Source organism: Aplysia californica, unplaced genomic scaffold (assembly GCF_000002075.1).
Source record: "Aplysia californica isolate F4 #8 unplaced genomic scaffold, AplCal3.0 scaffold00195, whole genome shotgun sequence".
Classification (NCBI taxonomy): Eukaryota; Metazoa; Mollusca; class Gastropoda; order Aplysiida; family Aplysiidae; genus Aplysia; species Aplysia californica.
In genome coordinates, this window is record NW_004797465.1 from 286,390 (window position 1) to 300,764 (window position 14,375).

The 14,375-nt window shown below is 38.9% G+C and overlaps 1 protein-coding gene across 2 annotated transcripts in view; it reads left to right on the top strand.

Annotated features, from left to right (window-relative positions):
• LOC101860100 (thrombospondin type-1 domain-containing protein 4) overlaps nucleotides 1-14,072 on the top strand; it is a gene marked incomplete in the record, with an annotated part of 94,874 nt that extends 80,802 nt beyond the window's left edge. The window contains 4 exon segments of one of the 2 annotated variants that reach the window (XM_013082823.2): nucleotides 895-1,074; nucleotides 2,029-2,254; nucleotides 3,736-3,939; nucleotides 8,349-14,072. In XM_013082823.2, coding sequence (XP_012938277.1) covers nucleotides 895-1,074; nucleotides 2,029-2,254; nucleotides 3,736-3,939; nucleotides 8,349-8,488 — 750 coding nt within the window. 2 annotated transcript variants of the gene reach the window in all.
• Between the last annotated feature and the right edge of the window lie 303 nt (nucleotides 14,073-14,375).

The window sequence follows — 14,375 nt, forward strand, 5'->3', positions numbered from 1 at the left end:
TCTTGTGTGTGTGTGTGTGTGTGTGTGTGTGTGTGTGAAGCCTTCTGTTGCTGTGACTTATCTGGGGAGGGGTGAGGTAGAGGTATCATGCGTTATCCAATCTTGAGTTGTTTAATTGTTTTTGGGAGGGTGGGTTATGTTATATAAATATATATTCCTACCTTTCACCGCGACTTCTGTAATGCAGAAACATTATTTTTGTACTACGATTACATCGATGCTTCGTGCGGTGAAGAGGAACTGGGTTGTGTCAAATAACTCCTGACCTCTTTTAGTTATGGAGATATTTCATAACGCAAGTGTCCAGAACGCCACCACGTTACCATAGCTAACTCATTCTACACTTGATCGGCGCTTTCTAACTTATTATGTCTCGCAAATCAAATCTCCGCTATCTAAACTTTCCCAAAGCCTTGGCGCTCTCGTTTTATATACAACAATGCAAGACACGTGGCTTCTTACCCTCTCTCTCTCTCTCTCTCTCTCTCTCTCTCTCTCTCTCTCTCTCTCTCTCTCTCTCTCTTTTTTTTTTTATTTCCCTGCTTTGATACCCTTATCACTATGAAAGTTAGGCCTTATCTTTCAGCTCCAAAGGCCCTCTATGTGATTATTTCGCCTTTTCATATAATATGGCTTTCTATTTTAGCTTCAGACTCATGTGATAAGTAAATTATTATTCACCTTTTTTACGTTTGTTATATGGTCTTTTTTTCTCACTCATCTCAAGTACATTTTGAATTAATAATGTGTTGCTATATCTTTGGTTGAGAATCAGAAGATATTTTATTCCAATGATTGTCCAAGAAGGAAAATGAGATATATTATTATTATTATTATTATAATTATTATTATTATTATTATTATTATTATTCTGATTTTATCTTCCGACTATAGTGCTCTTCGAGCTGTGGTGAAGGCACCCGCCGCCGACAGGTGGTGTGTCTTCAAAGGGGAGCAACTGAGATGGAGATCGTGCGGGACGAGAACTGTGAGGCGTCCCTGAGGCCCGACTCTCAAGAGCCTTGCTCGAACGCCGATTGCAGCGCCGTGTGGTACACTTCAAACTGGTCAGAGGTGACATATGGTTGATTTTTTTTCTTTTAAAGGCATACCTTTGTGTCTGATTCAAAACGAGTTGTTTCAGCAACAGAATAAGACCATCTCCCGTCAGGATATACCTGAAGCAAAAAGAAGAATAGCGTTGCCGGGAAGGACAAGAAAAAAGAAAGTCTTCTTGGAATCGGGGTGGACTTCATGCTGACCAAGTTCAGAACCTTCATATCCATTGCTAATGGTTTATCAGCAAGTTCCGAAAATAGGTCAAGAAGCATGACGTTTATGGCTGTCTTCATAAAATAATAAATGAAAGAATGAATTACATTAATTTGTTGATACCCAATGGGAAATTTGGGTTTCAATGGCAAACATATACATACATAAATGCATAATTTAAAATGCTTGCAGAAATACATACACAGATACACAATATCACACCAGTACAGAACAATTTCCAAAACTTGCCATTGCTGGTCGCCCCTGGGCAGCGCACTGTTTGTTTGGGTGTGTTTTTTAGCTGGGGTTGTCATTTCTTGCTCAATTATATTTATACACACCAATAACCACCCTTCTAAATCCTATGTAACCGACACTTTATAGGTCTGGGAACGTGACCCTCACACTCATAAATAAGACTTCCATAGAATGTTTGTGTTAGTCCAAGAGTGTTCTCATAATGTTTCTTTGTGGGAGTGTATATATGTTAAAATGATTGTGTCAGTGTGTGAATATGCATGTGCGCGTGTGTTTATTAAGTGAAGGACGGGAGCGGGGTAAGAGTGGTAAATAGAGAAGTGGGTGACCAGATGTAATGAATATTGAAACATTACATCCAATCATGAAAACAAACATTCACTACACAGCAATGCTATTTTATCACGCTTTCAGTTGGTCTCCCCGCCTTCTATATAAACTAGATTGTTGTATGTTGAGGCGAAATACATAATTTACAGTCATTTTGATCCGTTTCAGTGCTCCGTCACATGCGGTGATGGCATCCGCACTCGAGAATCTCGCTGTGTGGAAGACGGAAGATCCTCCTTGTCCTGCGTAGGGTCACTGAAGCCCCACACAAGAGAAGTTTGCTCGCTCTCCGCCTGTATCGATTACCAGAGGACAGATAGATACACGGAGAGAGCAGAACGATATAGGCCGAGGAAAAGCAGATATAGGTCCAGCCTGGAAACAAGCAGACAAGGTATGTTCTTTTGTGCTTTAGCTACTAGAGGATTTGGGGGGGGGGGGGGGGGGGTCCGGGAAACCGGGGGGGGGGGGAGAGGAGGAAGGGGTTGTTGCTCATGAAAAAGTTAACTACGTGAGCCGCCTATGCCACATATGCATGCCAAAAATAACGTACAGCTTCGAGTTTTGTCGACGATGCTTTCCAGCTCAAATACTTTTGCACATGTTAATTTATAGAACATTGTTCTATTAAACAGGCTGCCTGTTTGTTTCTTTCACTCTCCTGGAAAAGCAGTATAAGCACATTCAGTCTATTGTGTGTCCAGTAACAAGTAATATGCACAAGTACTTCCAACAGGCTTTCTGTATCTTACCATACCCTGACTTGCGTAATTTGTATGTATATTTGTATATATTTAGAACTGCCAGAAATGGGTATGTTATCGACTTGAATTTCATGTATATAAATCCTAGCACAGTGTGTCGTGTATTGTTGCTTTTTAACCTCTGTGTACTGCAATTTGTCTTAAATCCTTCAGATATTTACAGTGGAAAGATGAACAGAGCTCCAAATGTGTCTATGTGAATTGGTTATTAATATTATTGCTGTTTGTGTCCTTGTTCTTGTTGTTGCTGTTTTTGTCGTCGTCGTTGTTGCTGCTGTTGTTAATTTACAACAACTTGTTTAAAGAACTTTTTTTTCCTTATGATACGTGCCCCTAGTGGATCGAAACGCTATCAGATGTGTAGCATGTCATGTGTTTAATGTCCTATATAAAAACTTAACGATTTTGGATGATTGACAAGGTTCTGACTAAAATATGTCCAGCAATACAAAAATGATATTAATAAGTTAAAACGAGGCTGTTGTGTGCCTTAGTGTGGAAATCGGGATCCATAGATAGTTTTAATTTAATCTCAATACAAAATACATGTTTTGAGGTTTTTGCTCATTTCCACGTACAAAAATGTTATGTAAAACGGCTACCTTGCTAGCATAATACGGGGTTAATGCTCTTTTCAAGACAGTAAGATTACCAAAGAGGAAGCTCTACCAATGTTTCATTTGTCTCCGAAAGGACCTAACTATGACTAAAGGAGAGCTTTGAAGAAAACATCCAGACGAGTTAAGTTCAGCAATAGTTCCTTTGGTATTTGAACCACGGCCTCCTCAGTGCAGTTAAGCTCAACTTTACGGCGCTTCCGAAGGCTATGCTAAATCGGGGTTCTGGAGTAACTTATAGGTCTGTCAACGTATGAAAGTGCAGTTAGCGGTGTGTACATGTGGATGCTGGTATTGACGCGCACGACAATGGGTTCACACTAAGACTTGTCTAAAAACTTTAAGACAACAAGCTGAAAAGTGGGTAAGTGAAATGCATTGGCGGGTACAGCAACATACTTTTTAAAAAAGAAGAAATGGACGACACCACAAGGCGTTTGTCGTTTTCTGCTGTCGACTGACCGGTCCTTCCTTCCTCACACTCTTGGGCACAGGCAACACAGAAAGCTATGCGCAGTTGACACTCGGTGGCGGCGTTGATGGAGGAGAGGAGAGGAGAACACTCATTGAGTCTGTTAGCGGTGAGAGGGAGGAAGAGAAAGAAGTGGATGTGGAGGATGATTTTGAAGACGTAGAAGAAGAAAACAAATCTGGACATTCATCCGATATAGCTTCTTCTTCCTCCTCTTCACAAGAGGGTGAATATGTTTGCACTTGATTTTGCTGTTTCGCCAAGTTTTCCCTGGCTGTCTGACTGACAATGCCACCCTTATCGCTCCAACTTAAAGCCCTTTTTTGTACTAATATAACCCCTCAAATTTCTGCTTTCCCTTGTCAAGCAAGTATTGTGTTTTTCACTAATCAACTGTTGCCGCCGTTCGTCACACAAGCTGTCTTTTGTCTGAACAACTAACATTATATTATTGTTTTATTATCCTATTGCCCATTATCTAATGCCGGGAATTGTTTTGTGTACAAGGTAACTTTGAGATTACATCTGGAGAAATTGAACTTGCATTATCGAATAGAGGCTGGGATAATGGGGAGGGGTGTTTGCTTCATCTGTGTATATAAGATGATGTGTAAGACACTTAGTTGTCACGTTTGATTTTGTTATCAACTGTTAATGGAGAGTGTATGTGTCAGAGTTTTCCCATTAAAAGACGAGAATACACCAACATACGTTGTTATGTGTATAATGTACGTTTAAAGGACTGAGCTTCGCTGTGTTGCTGGCGATGTTGTAAGAATTCCTTATTTCAAAACCCCAAGGGTAGTACTAGTATTCAATCCGGGCTGTTCCCCGGGAAATGTAAAGTTGGCGCACCAAAAGAGCGCAATAATAAATAAAGACACCTTGAAATTGTCTTTGAAGGGCTTCAATATTGATTCTTTGACATGGGAGAGCTCAACTCCTGACAGACACAGCTGAAGAGCGGCAAGCACAGTAGGCAGCAAATCATGAGTATGAGGCTTCAAGAGCTAAAAATGCTGACGCCAAGAGAAAAGCCCTCAAGCTGCGTGCACACACAAGTGGAAATGAAGCTATAAAATGCTCAAAATGTAGCTAACTCTTCTCTGCCAGAATTGGTCTCATTGGCTATAGCGTAGCACCCAATCATTGTAATCCTTCCTTTCATTTCTCTGTAGAAATATTCTTCTCTGCTAACGCATTAGGCTTAATTATCTTAGGATAGATCTATAGATGAACGAACTATTATTAATAATATTCTATTCTATGTTTACCCATAGATGTGAAAGAAATGTTCGATTAAGGTTCAGATTCCAGAGTCTGTTGTACCCAGAAGTTAGAAAGTCAATTTCTTTCCTACAACATTTTAAGAATTGGTTTGGGGGGGAGGGGGTATTTAACTCTTTTTTTTTTTTTTTCTTTAACTTTTTTTTTTTTTTTTTTAATTTGTTTGGGGGAGGGCTGTCGCTTACAAAATGCTTTTGCTGGTCTGAATTGGCGATCCTTGTCATTGTGAGGCATATTTTGTTCTTGTTTTATTGAACATTTAGATGTTTTGCTTATGCCAAAGACTATTTGAAACAGCCTTTTTTGCTTACGCTTCTAGAAGAAGATTTCGGCTAAACTCAAGTGGTAACAGCTGAATAAATCATAAATAATTCACAATATGCCATTGTAATGTAACATCATTATTATACAATGTAACATGTTCCCTACCAACGTAATACAAATAACAAATTTATTTTGATTCAACTAGAAACGTTTGATAATCGAATATTTATCTCTCTATCATAGTTTCCACCCCATTTCCTACCTTCTGTCTGTCCGTCTGTCTGTCTGAACTCTCATTTTACTCTCCATGTGCATTTGAATATGTACGCCCGAGTGTGTATTAATGTGAGTCTGTCCATCTTTGCCAGTCTGTCTCTCACACACTCTGTTTATCTGTTTAGTCTGTCTGCCTGTCTATATGTCTGTCTGTCTCTATTCTATCTTTCTTTTTTTCTCCCCCTCTCACACAAGCGCGCTCTGGCACACAACACACACGCACACACACACACACACACACACAAACACACACGCACACACACACACACACACACACACACACACACACATGCCAGAATTGCAAAAAAGTAATCAAAGATTAAAAAAATAGCGAAGTGGCATCCAATGTACACAAACATTTCTGTGCATAATCAACCTTTACATTGCATATTCTGTTCTGCTACACTCGTGTCACTTTTTGCTTTTTGCTTTTTTTTGTTGTTGTTATTGTTTCGTTTTTGGGTTATTTGGGTTATTTGGATTTTTTAGTTTTTCTTTTTTTGGAATTGTTTGTTTGGTGTTATTTGTTTCTTGTATGTGGTATTTTTGTCATAACTATTTTGGGAATATTATTTTGAGCTCAATTTGGAATAATAATGGTATGTTTGATAACTCTCACTGTGAGGTAATATCGTGACCAGGGTGAGTCAGTGAGCTTACATCACATGACCCTAGCTCAAAGGATGCTGATAAAAATGGCTAACAATGAGTTCGCAGACATTTCCCAAAGTTATTTACTCAAATACATTAGCATCAACGTTTATATTTCTGACAAACTGCTATTTTCTGGATCCTTTTCTTCCTCGGAGCTGCTCATATGTGGTTCATAGCTGTGCACTGAATAACAAGTAAAAACTACCACGTCGGTACAGTGTCCATGAAATGTATATTATATTCTCAATCTCATACATACTAGGTCAAATATCGTGGGTGTGTGGTTCAGGGCTGGATGTCTATTTGGCCTTCTTTGTTAGACATGAAACTTTTTAGTTACATACGTTGACTTCTCTGACACAAAACCAGAACAAATAAGTCGCTGAAGGAAGTTGAATCAGTGTGAGCATTTTCTTTTTGTTATAGAGCTTCACAAGTGAGCGTATGAAGTTTGAAAAACTGTGAAATTTGTAAAAACAAAAGTGTGCGCTAATCGTTGTAAAGTTCAGTGTGGCTGGCTACATACATACATTATGCTGTAGAATCTTGTTGCAGCTTTGGAATGGCACTTTATGCAAAAAAATGTGTACATCGTGTATGTATTTTGCTTTGCTTCCAGGTACCCTGAATTTACATGTTATCAAACTCATTTCAGATACATGTATTTGATAGCAGCATATCGATCTTTCGCTTTCCATGCTTTTTTGTTTCTTTGAATTTTAAAATATGAACAGAAATAGTGCTGAGGTAATGAAAGATTTCCCTCCTTTTTTATGCTATGCTTCTCACGTGCTTTACATCATATATTAATGAGGCTATTCGAGAGCCACTCTTCTCTCTCTCTCTCTCTCTCTCTCTCTCTCTCTCTCTCTCTCTCTCTCTCTCCCTCTCTCTCTTTCTCTCTCTCCCTCTCTCTTTCTCTCTCTCTATCTATCTATCTATCTATCTCTCTCTTTCTTTCTCTCTCTCGCTTTCTTTCTCTTTCTTTCTCTCTCTCTCTCTCTCTCTCTCTCTCTCGCTCTCTCGCTCTCCTTCTCTCTCTTTCTCTCGCTCTCCTTCTCTCTCTTTCTCTCTCTTTTTCCTTCTCCCTCCACCCCCTCTCTCTCTTTCTATCTGTCTCTCTCTCTCTAGGCATCTCATTCTCTCTCCTTGTCACTCTCTCTCTCTCTCACTCTCGCTGTTTCTCTCTCTCTCTCTCTCTCTCTCTCTCTCTCTCTCTCTCTCTCCTTATATATCTCTCCCTATATATATCTCTCCCCTCTCTGTATATATTTCTCTTTCTTTCTCTCACTCTCTCTCTCTCTCTCTCTCTCTCTCTCTCTCTCTTTCTCCCCTTCTCTCTTTCTCTTTCTCTCTGTCTCTCTTTTTGCACACGCATGTATTTGTGTGTGTGTGTGTGTGTGTGTGTGTGTGTGTGTGTGTGTGTATGTGTGTGTGTGTGTGTGTGTGTGTGTGTGTGTGTGTGTGTGTGTGTTTTGGTTTTTTCTCTGTCTGCCCCCCCCCCATCTTTTTCCACCCTCTTCTTCTCCCTAAAAAAAATCAGACAAAATGCTCTCTAAATTTTAGCGATTGATATGCCACTGACTGATGTTCAAGTTGTTTCTGCTTTTGACGTTTACGGAGCAACACTCTCCATCAGTTAGCATTTCTCTCTGTTCAATCTTACTTTATATTACATGTTAACACCATTGATCATAAATCGTTTTAAGTTTTCAGTTTGCCTGTATAGGCCTATATTGTTCCAGTCGTTCAACTCAACAATCCACCCACCCCCCTCCCCCTTCCCACCTTCCCGACTGCCAAAAAAGCTCCTGATATTTCTTTTAATTTTATCATTCTGTTCTTTAATCCGTTCCAACCCGCGCGTGGGACAATTATGATTTAGATATATAAAGACTCGACGGAATAAAGAAAAACCCATAAAGTGGATCTGATTTTTCCCATACCTTTCCTATTTATTTTACTATTTAGTTACCCTTATGCACTTTGCTCTAACGGTTTAACGCAAACGCGTCCCGTTTGTACATCCTGCTTTAGGGATACGTGAAAGGTTTTAGAAAGGAGCCTCCTGCTTAGTAATAGATGCGAGTGAGGAGTGCGGTACTTTTTCTTATCCCATGCAATAATTCTGTCTTTCTGATCATTGTATTCCAGCACAAGAAGACTGCAAAGACAACTACTTTGACTGCCTGGTGGTGGCCCAGTCCCGCCTGTGTCCCTACGAGTACTACAAGCACCTGTGCTGTCAGACATGCTCCAAGCTCAAGCACTCAAAAGGACCCATAGGCGTGTAAGATCCCGACAACACGACGAGCAGTCAGCGGGTGACCCTTGTCATCGTCTCCCTGTACGCCTGACTAAAGAATAGACACCCCCCCCCCCTTTCCCTTTTTCACCCCGACCTTTTTTCTACACTTTGCGCTACCAACTACAAAAGTGAAGGGGGTAAAAGTAGATTGGCTCCCGTTGATGTCCAAGTATTAACACCGCAGTTAACTGTTCGTTAGTATGAATTTAAGAAAGGTCCCATTTTTTTTTCATGTCTGTTGGCAAAAGATCAATGTCTGCCAAGTTCCGAGAGGAATGTCCATGAAAGACGACGTCTCCAGTCGTGTCTGCGCTGTTGGCTGTGTTTTTTTCTGTCAATGATCAACCGAATTTTGCTGAGGCTCAATGAAGTGACGTGAAAGAAATTAGATAATTAAGACATGGATGAATTTCTTTTGAAATGCTGTAAATCAAATGGCTCTGGGTGGATTCTTTTTGGATCTGAGGGGCACTTGACCTCTGTCATATCTCTCTCAAGGGACAGTTTTCAGGCGAAATCTATAATTAAACGAAAACTCCAAAGAGACTATTTTACAGTGCATTTTAGACCCCGTCCCTTTGCGCATTCATACTATGCATACACCATACTATTCTGTTGTCAATAACGGCACCTGCACCAGTAGTTCCGGCGGGGCGGGGGGGGGGGGGTGATTCTTCTTTAGTTTTGCCCTGACTGAGACAAGTGTATCACAGCTCAAACTCCCAATGCTCAGATTGTTGGCTGTTGTTGCTGTACCCTCGTGACCAGCGAGACAAAAAGAAGGATGAGTGTGAGTGAGGCAGGACAGTCTCCTGTGGATATGAAACTGGGTGTGAAATGTGAAGTTGAACTTTGAAAGAGGACAAGACTGGCGTAAGGATACAAGTTTAAAAGCTAGAAATGTTGGAACGTGTATCGATTTCAGTGTTTGCGGAATGCAAGGATGCTTTCTGTTGATGTAGCCTACCATTGTCTGATTCTGTTTTATGAGAATTGTATTGAATGAAGATTTCTGCACAAGTGTGTTTGTACGGGTTGTTTTATGTAATCGCTGTGAACACTGAGGTCAGAACAATATGTGTAAAAATGTATTACATACAGCGTCTTGGTGCGAGGGCCTGCATGTTTATGCAGCATGGGTTACAGATATGCCCGGCCTCTCAAATCTGTATAATCGGGTCGGAGCTGAAATGGAACCCATCCCTCTGATGTAAAAAAAAAAAAATCAACTTCTGATCTGCTTCATATTACCATCGGATATTTCAGTGTACTCTTTACAAGCACCATAATCTACTGCACTTACTATAGCCACATAGTGCCAGATAGAAAAGGCAACAGTCATTGAATCTAATTAAAGGGGAGTGGTGGGGCAGCTTCCTGAAAAGGTGACCATGGTGCTAACACAATATAATAATAGGTCTTTATATTATATACCAACACTGTTGAAGATGCCACATTTTGAGGAGTGTGCTCTAAAGGGATATAGTATAGGATGAGTACATTTTTGAGTGTGTGTAATAAATCACTGTTTACACAGGTGAAGAATGTCACACATCTATACATTGTGTATCTAGACATTGTCTTCTCTTTACCAGATTACATGAATGGGTAGAGCATTTTACCATGATTGATGGGTTGTTTGCGGGTGCTCTAGTGTGATTTGCTCCTTCTTTCCTGTCAAACAACTACCACCCTTAATTCTCCTCCTTTTCCTCGTATATATGTTCTCTCTAGTAACACCTCTTATCTGTCACACATATAACTATGACCGATTTGCATTGCAAATGCTGTAAAACTCTTACTAAAAACTAAATTACCATAATTGTATGACATTGTAAATGGCTGATATGGTGCGATGTATGGACTTTTTTATGACAGTAATGAAAGCAAGGTGACGTTTGGCATTACAATATGATTAAATAATCCACATTATGAGATGAGTACCTTATTTTCTTGAAGTCGTTTGTCACTTTTTAAAAATAGGATAAACAACCTGTTTAATGATTTATAGTATAGGCCTTCTCTTTGCACAAATATATGTATGTACAGTTACACTAAGACTTCTTTCTATTTAGTTACGGAATGCTTCCCCTTGAACTGGCCACGTATTATAATGATAGCATAATAGTTTAATCACCGGAAAAAGAATGTGCTGCACCGTTACTCTGAATATGTCCTTGCCTCATGGTTGCGTCAGTATGGAATATCGAAATAGAAAATTATATTCGAGTTGCTTAGAGGACATGACCTCAACAGAGATCAACTTTAGAACCTGAAAACAGGTAGCAAAAGATAGCAGCCACTGGAAGAGAATTCAAGACCAGCCTCGCAATGAAAGAGAACTACATAGCTGGAAAGGCGTATGATACACAACACCTGAAAAGACACAACAGTGTAGACAAACCCAGTAGAGCACCGATCATTTTCTTGTACTTTGCTTCCACTACATGTACAACTGGCCTAATTAACCATACCCTGCGTGGTTATTATGATGAGACATAAAATTTTTGTAGACAAATAGAGCACAAAACACTGTCGTTTGTTGCGATGGAACATAACAATTCCCAGTAATATTGAGCACTAGCGCTTTCAAGTAGCCGTCAGAATGAGTAACGCTAACCAAAAATATGGTAAATTTTTCAGAGAAATTCCACAGCTTCACCATTACCAGCAGAGTCAAAACTTAGCAGGGAAAGGCAAAGAAAAAAGGTGTCACTGTTCATCAAGTATTGGTTCAACAAAGTAAAGAATGCGCAGTGTATCAGTCATGGTGGCAAGGGTAGCAGCTCAGCATCCTTGGCGGGATTGCTACTCTTTAAAACGGGGATCCTCAATCCATTATAATTGTCACTTCTAGCACTCTTGGCGCTGCTCCAGTCTTAAATATAATGAATATCTCCCAATCCATCTGTCATTCCTAGCCTACTACTTCATATTATTTAAAGTGTGTTCTCTGAACAACCTTCACGAACAAATTTCATCAAATTAACGAAGAAAAGATATAGGCTACATAAATCGTAACCTACAAAACCAGCTGGCGTCCCACTACATGGAGCTTAGTTCTCCGTCTATTTATTATTTTTTTTAAGCCTTCAAAAACCCAAATTAATGTTGCACCAGTGTACAAGGTGTGTATTCTTAACAAGATTCCGAGTATTGTGATCAATGGAACACGAAGTCAATAAAAATGAGCAAGTCATGTTCTTTGACTACCTTTTAGTAGGGCTGGACTTTTTTAAACTTCCGCGGAATTTTTTTTATAAGATCAAATTATGTTGGCCCACTGCAGTTTGTATACTGCATACAAATACTGGTACATGTACATATAATATATCGATCAATACAACAGGATACCTAAACTTAAAGAACACCAGATTTTGAATGACGCGAAAGGTAGCTTAGACGCAGAGACTTATCTGAATTTGGCTTGTCTAAAACTTGTGTTTGTTGTGTCCCTATATATTACATAAAACCATGCTATTGGCAGTAAGCGTATTATTAGAACAGTTTATATGAAAGACCTATGGGTATGCTGGAGAATGGCATTACTTAGATTATATCAGTGCCGTTACTGACTCCCGTACTGTTTCAATTCTGACTACTTAAGAAGAATCAAAGGTTCCGTCTTCATGAACGTACACTAGCAAAATGTACTTGCATAGCTTTGTAATATACATGTAATTTTCAAACAGAGCTAATAGCTTTGAATCCGGGCTCGCAAAAGTGGTCCTAACTGAACTAAGAGAAAAAAGGAAGGTTGGTTTCCTTGCCCCCCCACCCCCCACAAAAAATCCCCTACTCCCTCCACACCTTTTACTTTAATCATTAATTTTTATCACCTCTTCTCCTGACGACACTTACAATGTACGCCGTTGTACATGTGTGTACATACTTCTGTGCATTGCACTATGTTCAAACTATTACACTGAATATGTAATCAAAAGCCCCACTGTTCTTAGAAGTGTACAACTGTGCAGTGTGTTCAGACTCAGAATTTGGAGCTTAACTCTACCGTCTCTAGAGTCAAGACATATTTTAGTTGAAGTTCCTCACCTACAGTAAATCGTGCACATGTGTGCTACGCAAAGGAAAATAACATCACTCACCGCGAATTTGTTAATTCTGTGGGGAGGTATCGTATTAGATAGTTAAGATAGGTGCATCTGAACAAAATATAAATTTCCCCAATTCCCAATAATAACCACACAAAAAAAACGTCACACACACATACACACATAAAAACACGCTGAGAGAGAGACAGACAGAGAGAGAGGGAGAGAGAGAGAGAGAGAGAGAGAGAGAGAGAGAGAGAGAGAGAGAGAGAGTGTCTTTAACTCTAGAAAAAAGCCCTTTTGCGTGATCATGTCAGATACGGCAACTCGAATCAATAAATTTCTCATCACAGATTTCTTTTTTATTGTAGTGCTACACCTATCTATGAACGTTGATCAAAAGCTCATTATGTTCCAAAGTACTCGTTTAAATTATAGTATAATTTCATTTTAGTAATTTTAGCTAGAATATTTACTGTACAAACATTTGTTATGGTCATTATTATTGTCATTACGGTTTTTGCTGATTGTATCATTCACAACATTGTGCAATGTGTAAATGCACTTGTTTTTCCTCTTCTTTGCTGATATTGTATTCTTTAGATAAAACGGAGTCAGCTGATTTAAAACTCAAGTGTAAATATTACTTTTACTAGTGTCTCATTGGTGTAATAAATGCTGTTTTGGAGCAAACTGCATAAATGTAGAAGTAGAACCATGTAACTGCGAAACAAGGGTTAAGTAGAGGATTTATTCAAAACTTCCACTTGCAAGTTTAGATATTTAAAGACCAATGGTCTCTTTTTAATTAACTTTCTTTCACCCTTTTGCTAATGCAGGTATGCTACTTCAAATTGCAAGTTTCATTTCAATATTCTCAAAACATAGAGGAAAAATAAATCTTTACAAACTTTTTTTACTTTATACATGTATTTAAATACATGCCTTTGAATAGAACTCTTGCTATGACAAACATCAATTGGGAACCGAGTTTACTTGAAAATTGTAAATTTAAGCCATACAAAGGAGCTCGTTCACTTGTCAGTTTCCCTTTTTTTTTCTCCAATACCTTTCCTCTTTGGATTTCATGCAACTATGACAATGTGTGAATATAATCACACTAATACAATAACGGATACATATTTATACAGTAACAGCTTTGTGAATATCATGTTTGAAGTACATGTGCAAGACATTATTGTGCAGGTATGAACCCCTTGTTTATGATTGAGCAATGCTGTAACCCTGCATATTCCCTTAAATAAGACAATACAACTTGTCTTTTTTGTCAGTTTGTCTTTTGTCCTCTTGTTTCCTTTATTCACTAAATTATGCAAGACTATTTGCCTGTCAATTACAAATTTATCAAAGTAATACATATTGTTTCGGTACAACTTGACCTGCAGTTTTTTTTAGCATGAATTGAAATGATAAACGAAGGTCCTGAACAATGTCTCCAAGGAGGCATTTGCCTGTAATGAACTGCAGACAACAATAAACCATATTTTGTTCACTAAAGATTGTGTTTTTCGGAAGTAAGTTACTTACACAAACTGGGGTCAGCAAAGTGATATTTAATATACCCATTATTGCCACTGTCCCCTTTATTCTTTTTATCAAAATCTATAATTATATTGCATAGTGACATCCCCCTGTTGACACATTTTGATCCAATGTTGTGATCAAAGAATAGAAAACAGCAGATCTGGCTTGTTAGACAGCCTAGCAAAGATGTAGAGAACATGCACATGGCGGACAGATTTTCAGGTCCCAAATCTTTTCTTATTATATTATGTTCTTTGCAAAACATGTACAAAAGCG